The 14,045-nt window shown below is 28.0% G+C and overlaps 4 protein-coding genes and 1 long non-coding RNA gene across 10 annotated transcripts; 3 read left to right on the top strand and 2 right to left on the bottom strand.

Moving 5' to 3' along the window:
• The first annotated feature begins 811 nt into the window (after positions 1 to 811).
• Positions 812 to 4,039, top strand: LOC126850922 (lysosomal aspartic protease-like). The gene is made up of 9 exons (XM_050594402.1): positions 812 to 1,012; positions 1,460 to 1,800; positions 2,378 to 2,499; positions 2,630 to 2,829; positions 2,937 to 3,059; positions 3,116 to 3,281; positions 3,401 to 3,493; positions 3,586 to 3,777; positions 3,900 to 4,039. Exons 1-8 carry the CDS (start codon positions 951 to 953, stop codon positions 3,733 to 3,735), a joined length of 1,257 nt encoding a protein of 418 aa, XP_050450359.1. The 5' UTR covers positions 812 to 950; the 3' UTR covers positions 3,736 to 3,777; positions 3,900 to 4,039.
• A 1,462-nt stretch (positions 4,040 to 5,501) lies between these two features.
• Positions 5,502 to 8,711, top strand: LOC126850924 (lysosomal aspartic protease-like). The gene is made up of 8 exons (XM_050594404.1): positions 5,502 to 5,712; positions 6,680 to 6,924; positions 7,259 to 7,377; positions 7,532 to 7,731; positions 7,818 to 7,940; positions 8,001 to 8,145; positions 8,276 to 8,368; positions 8,458 to 8,711. The coding sequence occupies exons 1-8, from the start codon at positions 5,651 to 5,653 to the stop codon at positions 8,614 to 8,616; spliced, it is 1,146 nt and encodes a 381-aa protein (XP_050450361.1). The 5' UTR covers positions 5,502 to 5,650; the 3' UTR covers positions 8,617 to 8,711.
• Positions 8,712 to 8,855: 144 nt separating this feature from the next.
• On the bottom strand, positions 8,856 to 11,647 carry LOC126850926 (ubiquinone biosynthesis O-methyltransferase, mitochondrial). 5 transcript variants are annotated; one of them, XM_050594407.1, is made up of 5 exons: positions 11,296 to 11,647; positions 10,732 to 10,854; positions 9,753 to 10,239; positions 9,498 to 9,678; positions 8,856 to 9,326 (listed from the first exon to the last, which is right to left on the bottom strand). In XM_050594407.1, the coding sequence occupies exons 1-5, from the start codon at positions 11,388 to 11,390 to the stop codon at positions 9,202 to 9,204; spliced, it is 1,011 nt and encodes a 336-aa protein (XP_050450364.1). In that variant the 5' UTR covers positions 11,391 to 11,647; the 3' UTR covers positions 8,856 to 9,201. The 5 variants fall into 5 exon arrangements, with proteins under 5 accessions (XP_050450364.1, XP_050450368.1, XP_050450366.1 ...); XM_050594411.1 differs by having other exon boundaries at positions 10,732 to 10,877; positions 11,296 to 11,640; XM_050594409.1 differs by having other exon boundaries at positions 10,732 to 10,877; positions 11,425 to 11,640.
• LOC126850946 (uncharacterized) lies at positions 10,871 to 12,180 on the top strand. Its single transcript, XR_007687612.1, has 2 exons — positions 10,871 to 11,210; positions 11,282 to 12,180. It is a non-coding gene; the product is annotated as an uncharacterized LOC126850946 (long non-coding RNA).
• A 28-nt stretch (positions 12,181 to 12,208) lies between these two features.
• LOC126850942 (bolA-like protein 3) lies at positions 12,209 to 13,773 on the bottom strand. Of its 2 annotated transcripts, none has more exons than XM_050594433.1 (4): positions 13,489 to 13,773; positions 12,717 to 12,843; positions 12,518 to 12,606; positions 12,209 to 12,425 (listed from the first exon to the last, which is right to left on the bottom strand). In XM_050594433.1, exons 1-4 carry the CDS (start codon positions 13,528 to 13,530, stop codon positions 12,360 to 12,362), a joined length of 324 nt encoding a protein of 107 aa, XP_050450390.1. In that variant the 5' UTR covers positions 13,531 to 13,773; the 3' UTR covers positions 12,209 to 12,359. The 2 variants fall into 2 exon arrangements, with proteins under 2 accessions (XP_050450390.1, XP_050450389.1); XM_050594432.1 differs by having other exon boundaries at positions 12,717 to 12,904; positions 13,489 to 13,602.
• Between the last annotated feature and the right edge of the window lie 272 nt (positions 13,774 to 14,045).

The raw sequence follows: 14,045 nt of genomic DNA, 5'->3' as shown, positions 1-14,045 counted from the left end.
TGGTAAAACATTTATAAATTTGCTGACTAAATACTCGATAATTATGTAAAGAACTGGCATATATAAGAGATTACCTCTCTACATTGTGACACGTACACGTTGTGTACTTATCCGAGTGATTATAGTGTCTTCTTGAATGTAGCATTTAAACATTGAACTATCTTCGATGGAATTTCCTGGCTGTTTCGCATATTAGTCAAAGTGATTTTAATTCTAAAAAAGATATAATGTGCTTGTAAATATTATAAAATATATCGCATCAAAAAATATTGTTTTAAAATATTAATTTTTTAGGCAATTAAAAAATATTTAATAACATTGATAAATATACATGTATATATAATTTATATATATATAATAATTTATATATATATATATATATATGTATATATATATATATATATATATATATATATATATATAAATTATCTATCACCATTTTATTTAATTGAGACTACAGAGACTGCAGTTAATTGAGACTTGTTGCCAATTACATTAGTATTGCTTTTTGCAAGCAAAATGTCATTTGAAAAGTTTATTGTTGTAGGCTGTCTATCTGATTGATGTAACAAATGTATTCTTTCAAAAATCGCTTTTTTCTCATTAATCACATATTTAATAATTTATTTAAATACATGTATGTGGGTTGTGTACTAGTTAAAAAAAATACGTGTAGAATACAATACTTTTAGTTTTGAATGATTAATAGAAGCTTATCTAAACTTAAACTTTTCGAACGTTTCACATGTATCATGTCATCAAATTGTCTTTCCTTGTCGCTTTAAGGATAAGTTTGTGCAACAATATATACCAGTGTTAGCAAGGTGCTAGAAACAATTATACTATACGTATTTTATTTCTTGTGCATTTTTTGTGATTGCAAGACATAAAAAAAATTTAGGTTTAAAATTTCGCATTTTGAAGCCTCAGTCGCTGAAAATTTCGGAAACATGTTTCGTCTTCTTCTGATGATCACAGCACTTCTTGCGCTGATCGACGCGCAGATCCAAAGGTTAGCATATATTGTATTGTATTGTATTATTATATCGGTGTAATAAATTTGGAAATTATAAAAATTAATTTAATTACTGTCGTGACTGTAAAATTGCATACATTGTTTAACTATAAATTAAAATTTGCTAAATTATAATCACTATATATTTATAATTTTTTTGTTGTAAATTGAATATATTTTTTAGATATACATACATACAAATATTTTAGATATACATATACATATATGTATAATCTGTAAATCATATAATCTAAAAATATCATTGATTTATATATAAAGATCATTGATTATAAATATCACAAATTTCTGATGTGATTATGCTATAATTATATTGTATATATGTAAGATTCATTTTTGCGACGGTTGTACTTGTAGCTTCTTCATAATATATTTTTCTTAAAAAATGTTTGTTGTATAACAAAATATTTTTTATGTTATTTCAAGAATTCCATTATACAAAATGGATTCTACTGAAAAAACTTTGAGAAAAATGGATATTGACTCGAAACATTTGGATTCGACATATGGATGCGGAGGCGGGTGTGGATGCGGATGCGGATGCGGATGTGGATGTGGATGTGGATGCGGGTGCGGATGTGGATGCGGATGCAAAAATAATACATGCTCAATTTCAACGGTAGATTTGACCAATTATCAAAACCAGGAGTACTATGGTAGAATCAGTATCGGAACTCCACCGCAAAACTTTACAGTATTATTTGACACTGGTTCCTCAAATCTTTGGGTACCATCCACTAAGTGCAGCGAAACCAACGTTGCTTGCTGTAAGTAATTTATAGTTAGTATATACATGGTATGATAATTGATTTAGATCCACTAAGTATGCTAGCGATATTTATTCATGAGTAATAAGTCGCAAAAACCTGAATTACTATTATTATTTTTTTTAATAAAAGAAAAATTATTAAGTTTATAATCAACATCGTTTTTTAGATAAATATATCACTTATCATCGCGCAATAAATAATATATGTATTATTATTTATATATTATTATCAGAGATTATTTATTATCAGAGATACATATTTAGCAAACAATGCTGGGATAAACTTTATTTAATTATTTTCTAAAAAAAGTTTTATTCTTTAGATATTTTTAAGATATCTTTTTTTTTTTGCTCCTTTGTGCTGTCTGGATTATTACACTCACTTTGTCAAGATAAAAATAAGTTTTAAGTTATTCAAAAATAACTTAATAATTAAAGCCTTATTCATACATATCCATTTACATATATCTGATATTTCAAACAAGTATTGCAATTTATTTAGATTAATATAAAAGTCTATTTTTAAAATCTTTTTAATATTATTATCTTGTAATATTATTTACTATTCTTTACAGCATTACATAATAAATATGATAATACAAAATCTGAAACATTCAAAGCGAATGGTACTCTATTTTCTATTCAGTATCTCACTGGTGGCAGTGTGTTTGGATTCTTATCGGTTGATGTAGTAAATGTGAGTCATTATTAAACAAACAAACTAATTCAATTATAACTATAATCGTAGTTAAAATATTTCTTAAACAATTACATTGTTATTCTCATACGCGATGACATTTTATTATTCTAATACCAATTTATTATAGGTTGCCGGTCTCGCTGTTAAACAGCAAACATTTGCGCAAGCGATTGACGAGGTAGGCGTGACATTTGTTGTTGCGAAGTATGACGGTATCTTGGGTCTGGGCTTTAAAAACACATCCGTCGATGGAGTGACGCCAGTTTTTTACAATATACTTCAACAAAAGCTCGTGTCACAACCTGTTTTCAGCTTTTATTTGAATCCGTTTGTATTTTCTTTTCAAATACAGCGCATGTCTTTCAAAAAAATGTTTAAATAAAAAACATATACATATATACTAAAATATTAAAAAAAAAAAACGATTTATGCAGAAATCCTTCAGCCAAAATAGGTGGTGAATTGATATTAGGTGGTACAGATTCCGCTCATTACGACGGCGATTTCACATATATTAATATTAGTCGTGCAGGCTACTGGCAAGTTCGTATGGAAAGGTACGTCTTTTTTTTTAATTACGTACCAACAAACAGCTAACATTATCGCACTGTAGGATCAGAATACTTAAGACTGAAAGCAAACCAGGTGAAACAATATGCGGACGTAGCTGTCAAGCTCTCGTTGGTACAGGTACCGCACTAATAGTTGGACCAAAATCGGAAATCGACATTATTAACAAACATATTGGAGTTACACTTGATAGTAATGGAAATGCAATAGTAAGTAGACAATTATACCTTTTATAATGGCATAATCTTCTAGAAAAATTATAAAATGTTACTAAAATATAAAAATATATGTTATATTATTGCTAATTTGATATTATCTTATTTTAAAGGTGAATTGCAATAATATTAAAAATTTGCCCGTAATTCGTTTTATTATGCAAAATACGAGATTCCCTCTTACCGGTAAGGAATACATCCTTAAGGTAAGTATCATGTGATTCGTTATTCTTGCTTTAAATGTTTAAATTATTTAAAATTAAAAAGCTCACATTTTGTGTACTGTAATTCTTCGCAGGAAAAAGATGAAAACGGCAACACGATATGTTTGAGCGGTTTCTCAGGATATAATTCATCACTATGGATTCTGGGCGATGTATTTCTTCGCCGATATTACACAGTGTTTGATCTGGAACATACTCGAGTGGGATTTGCTCGTGCAAAATAAATGATTATCTTCTTAGGAAGTTATCATTAAAAAACATTAAATGTAAGTGATAACCATGCTCAAATAACTGCCCGATTAAAATATCTTTTTTAATCACATTTCACGCTTACTGATGTCTCCTTAAATTTTATTTTTAATATTATCTATGTAATTCATTGTTATAGACGCAGATATATGTAATATTTTCGAAAATTAAAACAAAGATGCGATATCCTTTAGTAATCTGAGATATGTTTTTCATCAGTATATAATATCGTGTGAGATGTATTTTATTTAAATATAAATAAATCTGTTAAAAAAGAAATTCTTTTTTATATACTCCCCTATATATAATTTCATATATTAACTCTTCTTATTTTTATGTTTAAATGTATATTATTTTCTTTTGATATATATATTTTATTTTTTCTCTCAAATTTATCTAACAATAATTATGTAACTGATAACTCATATCTATTATTTGTTTTATACAATTTTTTTTTGTAATTCTTTCTAAAAGATTTATGTTTTACACGATGATAATATATATACATATAATGTATATATGTACATATAAGTAAAAATCACTATTAAGGAGTCTTATGAAATCAATATAATAGCACAGTTGTCTCCATAACAAAATTTATATTTACAATCGTCATGTCAGTAACAATGATAATATATAATACAATATTCGATGCCTCATCGTGCGTCATTGGCATCACACAACTCTGTTATTGTTTAATAACAAAGATTATTTCAGACTTAGGAAATGTATCAATTTGTTCTTGAATGTCATATTGAAGTGGGTTTATTATGTTGCTAAATCTGTCGATTCCAAAGTAATGATTGATCAAATAAATTTTTCAGCTCTATATTTATCAGTGAATATTTTTTTTATAAATTTATTAAAAAACCTACTAATAAATAATTGCATTATAAAATATAAAATAAATAATATACGTTAAGATTTTCTTTTCCTTACAATAAATTTTATAGAAACAAAATAAAACAATTTTTTTAATTGACGCTCTTATATTTTTATTAATACAATATAAATTTTAATCTTTTTTTGCAATTGTAACTTTTGAAATATTGATTTATTTTCAAACATCTAATTTAAAACCGAGTAGGAACCAAGCATATAATATTTTAATGATAAATAAAGTAAGATATTTATGAAAATAAAAAAAGAAAATAATGGACTGCTTTTTGCTTACATAAATAAAACAGGAAACGTAAAATAAGAAAAATTTTTCAAAATGAGGTCAACTGTATTCTGAATCCATTAAATTAAAAAAAAAAGAATATTACATCACAGTGTGTATACTTCCTTATTAGTTTTATTAAAATTCATCCACAGGTTTCGATAAGAAAAAAACTTCAATCTTTTCTTATCGACACACAAAAGTTTGCATATCACCAACATATATTTTTGCATAATTTGTGCATTAAAAAACGCGAGACTTTGTTATGAAAGCAACTAATATTAATAGGATTTGTTGCCAATTACGATGTTTTTTTGCAAGTAAAATATCATTTGCAAAGTCCATTGTTGCATGGTTGTCTAATCAACGTAGACAAAGTATTCTTTCAAAGCGTTAATCGTTTTTTCCTCATTAATCATTTAATGATTTATTTAAATTGTGCTAATTTTAAGAAAATGCGCGCGCATACAGAGTTGGATATTTTTGGTATTGATAGAGACTCCGATAGAGGTCTCTATCGGAATTTTCGAACGCTCATTGTCTGTCATATTAAGTGTCGGCGCAGGCGCGCATGATCATATATATAGTGCCGCCGCATGTCGATAAACAGCTGTGCCCTGTGACGAGAGGACAGTGGTCATTTGCGCATTATTTCTGTCCGATACAAGCGAGATACGGAAAGAAATTAAACGTTCAAAAGTTCGCGATTTGTAGGAAAATTCAGGAACATGTTTCGACTTTTCGTAGCGGCCGCGGCGCTCTTTGTGCTAATTGACGCGGACATTCAGAGGTGAGCATACACATATCACATTATTGTTTTGTATCATATATCAGCTGATAAATACTGAGATCAGTTTCCTTCAGTGACTCACGGTTTTCCTAGAATCGAAACAAAATCTGCGAAAATACAACTAATAATGTTTAAATAATTTTGATCGTGAACAAAATCTCTTTATAATTTATTTCATTAGTATTTCATTAGTAAAAAGAGAAAATGTTCATGAATAAGAGATATTCTGTGAATTCGCGAAGCTTGCGCTTTTTCTTATGTCATCGCGTCTGTAAAAATGAAATTAGCAAAATCATGATATTCACGATCAAACATCTAATTGTAAAAAAAAGAACTATTTTCTGATGCGTAACTATAGATATCAGTGAATTGCTCTTCATTATTTGTTTACTTGACACTCTCTATATTCATAATCTATTTTTAGCAGTAAATACAGTCGCCTTATTTCGAGTTATCTCCCTGTACACCATTGCATGCAATGTTTTATCTTTAATTAAAAATCAGGGTTTGATAAATTATAAAATTATGTCATATAAAACTTTTTATAAATTAAATTTCATATATTTCATTTATTTCAGATATATATGTAATATAAATTATGTTAGACAGATCTCATCAATAGTTAATTAAAATTTATAATATAATTAAATATAATATAATTATAATATAATATAATTTATAATATAATTAATTATGCTTATATATGCACATTATCTTTTGTATTTTTATTGTAAATACATAAGATAATGTTATTTTTTTAGACAAAGGATGAACTTCTGTTGCTTCTTCATGACTCATATTTTTTTGCAGTGTCTGCTGTTTGTGTTAGTAAAGATATAAATATATTAGACGAATATATATACATATTTGTCTTATATATATTTATATTATATATATATATATATATATATATATATATATATATATATATATACGTATAACAAAATGTTCTTTATATTACTTTAAGGATTAAATTGCATAAGACGGATTCTATTAGAAAAATTTTGAAAGAAGTTGATACTGATCTGCAACAAGTTCGTTTGACTGGAGTTAATGCTGTACCAGAACCTTTATCCAATTATATGGATGCTCAGTATTATGGTGTTATTAGCATTGGAACTCCACCGCAGGAGTTTAAAGTAATTTTTGATACTGGTTCCTCAAATCTTTGGGTACCATCCAAAAAATGCCATCTTACTAACATTGCATGCTGTAAGTATCTTAATATATATATTTATATAAAAAATCATTTTAAAAAAGCTGGGTAAATACAATTGTAAGAATTAAAATCATTGGTAGAATAAATATTACAGTAGCAAGGTTTATAATTTACAGATATATTTATCATACTTATAATTTATCATATTTATTCTCAAGATGTTAACGACCTTTGACATCTAAAGATAATTCACAAGCTGTTAAAGCCACAAATACATCTATATATAAATGATTCAAACAACTAATAATTACATATTTAATAAAGAGATCTATTTTTACTATGTTCTTGATATTACTAACTGGATTTTATTTTTACTATTATTTACAGTATTACATAATAAATATAATAGTAAAAAATCCAGCACATACATAGCAAATGGTACTGAATTTGCTATTCAATATGGTTCTGGCAGTCTATCTGGGTATTTATCTACTGATGTAGTGAATGTAAGTCATTGATAAATAAAAATAATACAAACATTCATAATTTTAATAATAATTTTAATCATAGCTTTAATTATAAACATTTCCTAAACATTCACGTTGTTACTCTCGGAACAAAACGCGCAATATTTTATCATTAATATCAATTTCTTTGTAGGTTAGTGGTCTCAATGTTCAGCAGCAAACATTTGCGGAAGCGATCAGTGAGCCAGGTTTAGCGTTTGTCGCTGCAAAGTTTGATGGTATCTTGGGCATGGGTTACTCTACGATATCTGTTGATGGAGTAACACCTGTCTTCTATAACATGGTCAAACAAAAATTGGTACCACAAGCCGTTTTCGGCTTTTATCTAAATCGGCAAGTAGCTTCTCACAATATGCATTGTGCATGTTTAAAAGTTTTTGAAAAAAAAAATACATTAAAAAAATATATAATGTATGCAGAGATCCTTCAGCCAAGGCAGGTGGGGAATTGATATTGGGTGGTTCTGATCCTGCTCATTACGATGGCGAGCTCACATATGTTCCTGTTACTCGCAAAGGATATTGGCAGTTTACACTGGATAGGTACATTATTTTGTAAATTATATTAACTATGTGCCAATTGTTAATATTATCGCATTATAGGATCAATGTAAGTAATCAGACCCTGTGTCCAAATGGTTGTCAAGCTATCGCTGATACAGGTACCTCCCTGATAGCTGGACCAACAGAAGATATTGCAGTTATTAATAAGTTAATTGGAGCTACTACTATTAAAGGAGAGGGAATAGTAAGTAAACAATCATACTTTTCACTATGGCAGATTTCTATTTAAAAAAAAATTATGAAATATTATATATTGAAATAAAAATAAATATTGTTTTTATTTACTAATTGATTTAATATTTTTTGTGTCAAAGGTGGATTGCAATCAGATTCCACATTTGCCTCAAATCGATTTTGTTCTGGGTGGTAAGACATTCAGCCTCTCTGGTGAAGATTATGTTCTTCAGGTGAGTCATCATAAATTGTAATTCAATTTGAATTATTTAAAAATAGAAAACCTCAAACCGTTTTTTTTTTTAATTTTAATTTCCTGCAGATCAAACAGTTCGGCACTACGATCTGTATGAGTGGCTTCATGAGTTTTGATCTCGAATCGCGTGGGCTGCAATGGATCTTGGGCGATGTATTTATCGGCCGTTACTACACTGAATTCGATTTGGATAATGATCGAGTGGGATTCGCCCCAGCAAAATAAATCGTCGTTTGCTTTTTCTTAAAGTTATCTATTATACATTAGATCTAATTTACTATCTCGTGAATAATTAAATAAAAATCTATTTTTCTTTTAAATAGCGTTTGATGCTTATTGTCTTGCAATTTTTACTTATCCATGCAGTACATTGTTATATGCAAATGTGATATTTTTTTAAATTAAAAGTGAAGATGTATGCAATATTTTCCCATAATTTGATATATTAGCTTATAATATATTATTATAAAGTATATATTGTCTGAATATACAAATAAATCTGTTAAAATAAAAATTATATGACTTAAGTATATGACTTTCATATATTTTAGATATCGATTTTATATATTAATCCTTCATCATTTTATTTAAATATTATTTTCTCCAAAGTTTTTCTTACATTTCTATTTTAATAATATACAACAATATAACAATAATGAAACATATGATACATCAATTAAGATTGTATATATGTTACAATATAATATATAAACAATATATAAAAATATATCACTCTTGCATTTGATTAAAAAAATTACTAAGGATTTATATAGATTATATAGAGAAGATATTATATAGAGAAAAATTGTATCATATAGTTTCTCTTTGTTTTACTGCATGAAGTCCATAATTAATAGCTGTAAATGATGACCAAGACCATTGATTTGTTAGTGGATTAACTTTTATTCCATGAATTAATTTAGTTTTGCAGCCACCTATTAAACATAATAACAAAATAATGAAAAGTTCTTATAAAATGTAATATTTGTATGAACAATTATTATGAACTTGTTATAATTATACATGTTATAATTGAACATGATAACACAATTTATAATATTTTTTGATCATTTCTTTTTTTCACATACAGATAACATAAAACTTACATTTATCCAACATATATTGTACTTCATGTGGAACAATAAATTTATTCCATTCGTGAGTATTACGTGGTATCCAATTGAAGATATATTCTGCTATTACAATAGCACCGAGCCATGATGTTACAGTTTTATTTATCGTCGTTACAAAAATTGATCCACCAGGTTTCAGAATTCTCACACATTCCTGTAGAGAATTTTTATTAAAATGACTTGTTCATATTTATTTGCAATAATTGTTGTTTTTATCATAAAGTTTACCTTTAAAAATATTTCCGGATTTTCTACATGTTCTATAATCTCAGAAGCTACAACAACATCATACAATCTCTCATTTTTGGGGGAAAACTCTTCTATACTTGTATGAATGTAATTTACTCTTTCCAATATAGTGGGATCCAATTTTATATGCTCTTTAGCAAGATTTATCAATTCTGCCGATGCATCTAGTCCAGTTACATGTGCTCCTATTCTGGCTAAATTTTCAGTCAATATACCTCCACCACAGCCAATATCTGCAATTTTGACTCCTTCCAACGGAAGAGCTGGATTACATAATTTGATTCCAGCATTCGCCAAACCATCTCTTACAAACTGCACTCTGAGTGGATTGAATGAATGGAGAAGCTTTAGTGGACCGTTTTCATCCCACCAACTATTTTTAAAATTAGAATGATGTTTAATATCTTTAGGATCTACTGTCGACATTGCTCTGTCTATTCTATAAATCTTGCTACCTTCAAATAATCTGTAAAACAAGACAAATATTAATCTTCTATGGACTTTAAACAAGTACTTTTTTCAAAGAGTTATATAACAAGGAAAAAAAAAACAAAAAAAAAACAAGATTTATTAATCCATCGTGCACACAAGGTATATTCTACTCCAGACTTTTTCTAATGCAAAATTTTGAATAGTCTCCTACCAACTAGAAATTCAAACAATCAATAGCGTTAAAATAAACAAAAAAAAGTGCATTTTGGCACACATTGTTCCCTGTAGATCCCTTTTTCCAATTCAAAATATTATTTTTTTACAAATTTAATTATTGGACCTTGAAGTTCGTGTTTTACTAAAAAAAAGTCTGTAACCTTTTTTTGAAATAACTAATACTTTAAAAACTATAACGAGTCAAAGATAGTTGGAATAGATTCTACCTCATATAAAGTTATTGATTCGCTACGAAGGTGTGTACGATTGATAACACAATTACGTAATAATAAAATAAAATTAGATATACCTATTAGATGTGAAGAATGAGTTTTGAGAATTGATCAACGATCTATCGAAATATCTACAAAATTTCAAGGTATTCATTCTTGATACTTGTTTACAATTCTTCTGCCTATTCTTCCTTTGGTTGCTGCAATAACTGTGATATGATTGCTGCACAAATTGCGCAGCAATATTAAGGTCTGTTCTTTATAGCCTATTTATAACTAAACTTGTTGCACTAGTTCAGAGTTATCTTTTTCTCTCCACATTTAAATGAGGAAGCTCTAAACTAGTTTAACCAGTTCAGCTATAAAGAACAAATCTTTTTTTCTCTCCATAGAAAAAGAAAGATAAGCTCTGAACTAGTGCAGCCGTAAATTCAGCTGTAAAAAACAGATCTCTAGTCTTCCTATATGTTCTATTTTATTCTGTCTGATTCTATCATCGTATAAAATAATAGTTGTTTTTCATTTGCACTCAAGTGATACTGAGTCACTCAATTATGTGAGTATTTTACACTCAAATAAAATATCCATTGTTCAATGCGTAAAAGGAACGCGCAAGTGATATTGCAGGTTCATAACCTTACTTTGGTATGTCTATGGAATCCATAGACTCACTACAGTACACGGTCTCGATCGTGTGCAGAAAACTCAGTTTCTCAGCATTAAAAGGAAAGTGCATTCAACTGAGTTATGATATCATAAGTGATAATTACCTGAGTTTTGATGTAAATGGAAAGCAACTACTTCGATATCACTGAGCCGAATCCGGAAGTCGTGCGCCTATATGCGCACAGCGCACCACATACACTGATGCCTCCACATCCATTTTACAGCCGGAATTTGGATCTACAATCTATTTACGATGTTATTAAAATATATATAAATAAATAAAAATTAATTAACCAAAATGGCAACTTCCCTTTTACATTTTAATTATCTTATATTAATTATCTTAACTCGTAACTGACACAAATTTTTGTTTAGATATTCACAATAATCACATTTGCGATGCATTTTTCTCAATTGTGCAATTTTATCTTTCTTTGTATTTTATATATATGCAATATATATAAGAAATACATATCAGATTACCGTACGTGATAATTTTTCTTTAAAAAAATTTATTTTTTTTTTTTTTTTTAATAGATTACAATTTTATTAAATGTTTATCCTTGTGATTTATTTACTTTTAAAACGACCAATCACGTTCAAATAACAAGGCAATCGCGATTAGCAGTCAATTAAATCATTTCATATCAATTTTATAAAAGGAATAATTATGTAACAGTTAATAATAAAAATATTATATAATAAATATTATAGTATACAAATTTTACAAATTTTTAACAATAAGAATAGGTAACTTATCATTTCTCATTATCTATTTAAATTATCTTTTTAATAATGTTTCTCGCATGATTAAATCGTCTAATTTTGATAAATAAATCACGATCCTTTAATAAAAAAAATAAATAAATAAATAAGAGAATCCAAAGATATCTATTATTTCTTTCTTGTAGCACTTTCTTAAAATTTACATCCTAAAAATGTACATAATATAGATCTTTAGGTTTTGTACAGGTTCGAGCTAAAAATTGGTATTAAATATTGTTCTTGTGAAACATAACAACACAATCTATAGCAAAATTTACGATTGCGGAATACTCGTACGTATTCGAAGACCATGCATATCTTTAATTTCTTCTTTTAGTACCTGTAAGCATTCATTAAACAAAGTAATTTATAACATTGTATTTCCATTGATGTTATTATAATTTTCTCTTGGAAAGAACCATCAAACTTTACCTCATTAATAATTCGATGCTGTTTCACGGTATTGAGTCCTTTGAATTCTGGAGCAACCACATTTATGTCAAACATAGCACCGCATCCTCCTAGAATACAATTGTAATTATACTAGTCAAAGTGAATTTCTTATTGTTATATCTCTCTCCTTCACAATAAAAATTGTGTTTAAAAAATATTACACTAAGATAAATAATACCTGATACATCGGTAACTTCAATCAGCTGGGCTTGAGGAAATCTGTTTCTCAGGATGGATATCATTTTTTGCTCAGCCTGTTTACCTGCAAGTACGCCATTAGGTCCGTTCCATAGCCGAGATAGTAACTGCAACAGTTTGGTTTTATTCATGTTTCTTATTGCGGTCTTCCCAAGTCTCATCGCTTATCTATAGCATGCAAAACATTGCTCAAGAAGGATAAGGAGAATTGGATTTGAGCAAAGGATTTGTTAATTTCATGAAACTTTGAAAAATTGTCTTCATGTATTATCTTTTAGCTAAGGACTTTCTTACATTTTTTATGAATAAAATTTATAATAAAGTAATTATATATTAATATTTTATTTAATTATATATTAATATTTTGATAACAAAGAAAATGAACATAAAAATATAATTAAATATAATTGAAATAAAAGATAAGATATCTATAAGTAATAATTTTTAAATAATAAATAATAATATATGTAATTATTTATTAATAAATATTTAATTACATTAAATATTATTCTTTGATCTGTTTTTTTTTGTATTATGTTCAAAATCTAGAATTATTTCTTATTGAATGCAAAAAATGCAGCATTTATTAATAACTTGGTCTGTTTTATTCAACTGTATTATTTTTTTTATAGTCAATATGAAATATATAATGAGAACAAAAAAAAATGAAATAAAGTAATTAAGGCGATAAGATTTTATACAATTAGAAGTTATACAAAGATGATACATATGTATACATGCAATCAACTTACCGATATATTACGAAAGTTTGACGTAAATACACGTTGAAACATAGCCGGATGAGACGCGTTTTGCGTCGCGCGTTTATTTTTTCTCTTCGAAATATCGTCAATGACGAATATTTTTCCGTCGAGAATACTCGAAGAAATTGACGGAAAGTATCGCCGGTAAACTCGGATCTTTGTCTTTTTGGCCACGTCCGATCTAGGCGTGATCAGGACATAAACTCGGATTTAATCTCCACAGGCTTCTCTCTGTCTCCACTTCACTCCATCCGCGCACATGCGGTTGTCAGATGTCAGGTTAGGTCGATGTCGATCAGCTGATATCTGTTACGCACGACGCACGAGTGCCACCACATGAGTGGAGATTAGCTGCAAGTATCATATATTTGTAGATTATACTGCGTACGTAAACTATAGATTTTCGGTACTGGTAATGCATATCAGTGAACGGTGAATATCGGAATGTAACCTAGTCTAACGCATGTGAAGATTTCAAGAGAAAACATGTTATGATTAAACATTGAATTCTTTATTTTACGATTGTTGACCTTTGCCCCGTGAAA

The sequence above is a fragment of the Cataglyphis hispanica genome, chromosome 7 (assembly GCF_021464435.1).
Source record: "Cataglyphis hispanica isolate Lineage 1 chromosome 7, ULB_Chis1_1.0, whole genome shotgun sequence".
Lineage (NCBI taxonomy): Eukaryota > Metazoa > Arthropoda > Insecta > Hymenoptera > Formicidae > Cataglyphis > Cataglyphis hispanica.
Note: the sequence above shows the minus strand (reverse complement) of the source record. Positions and strands in the feature narration are given on the sequence as shown.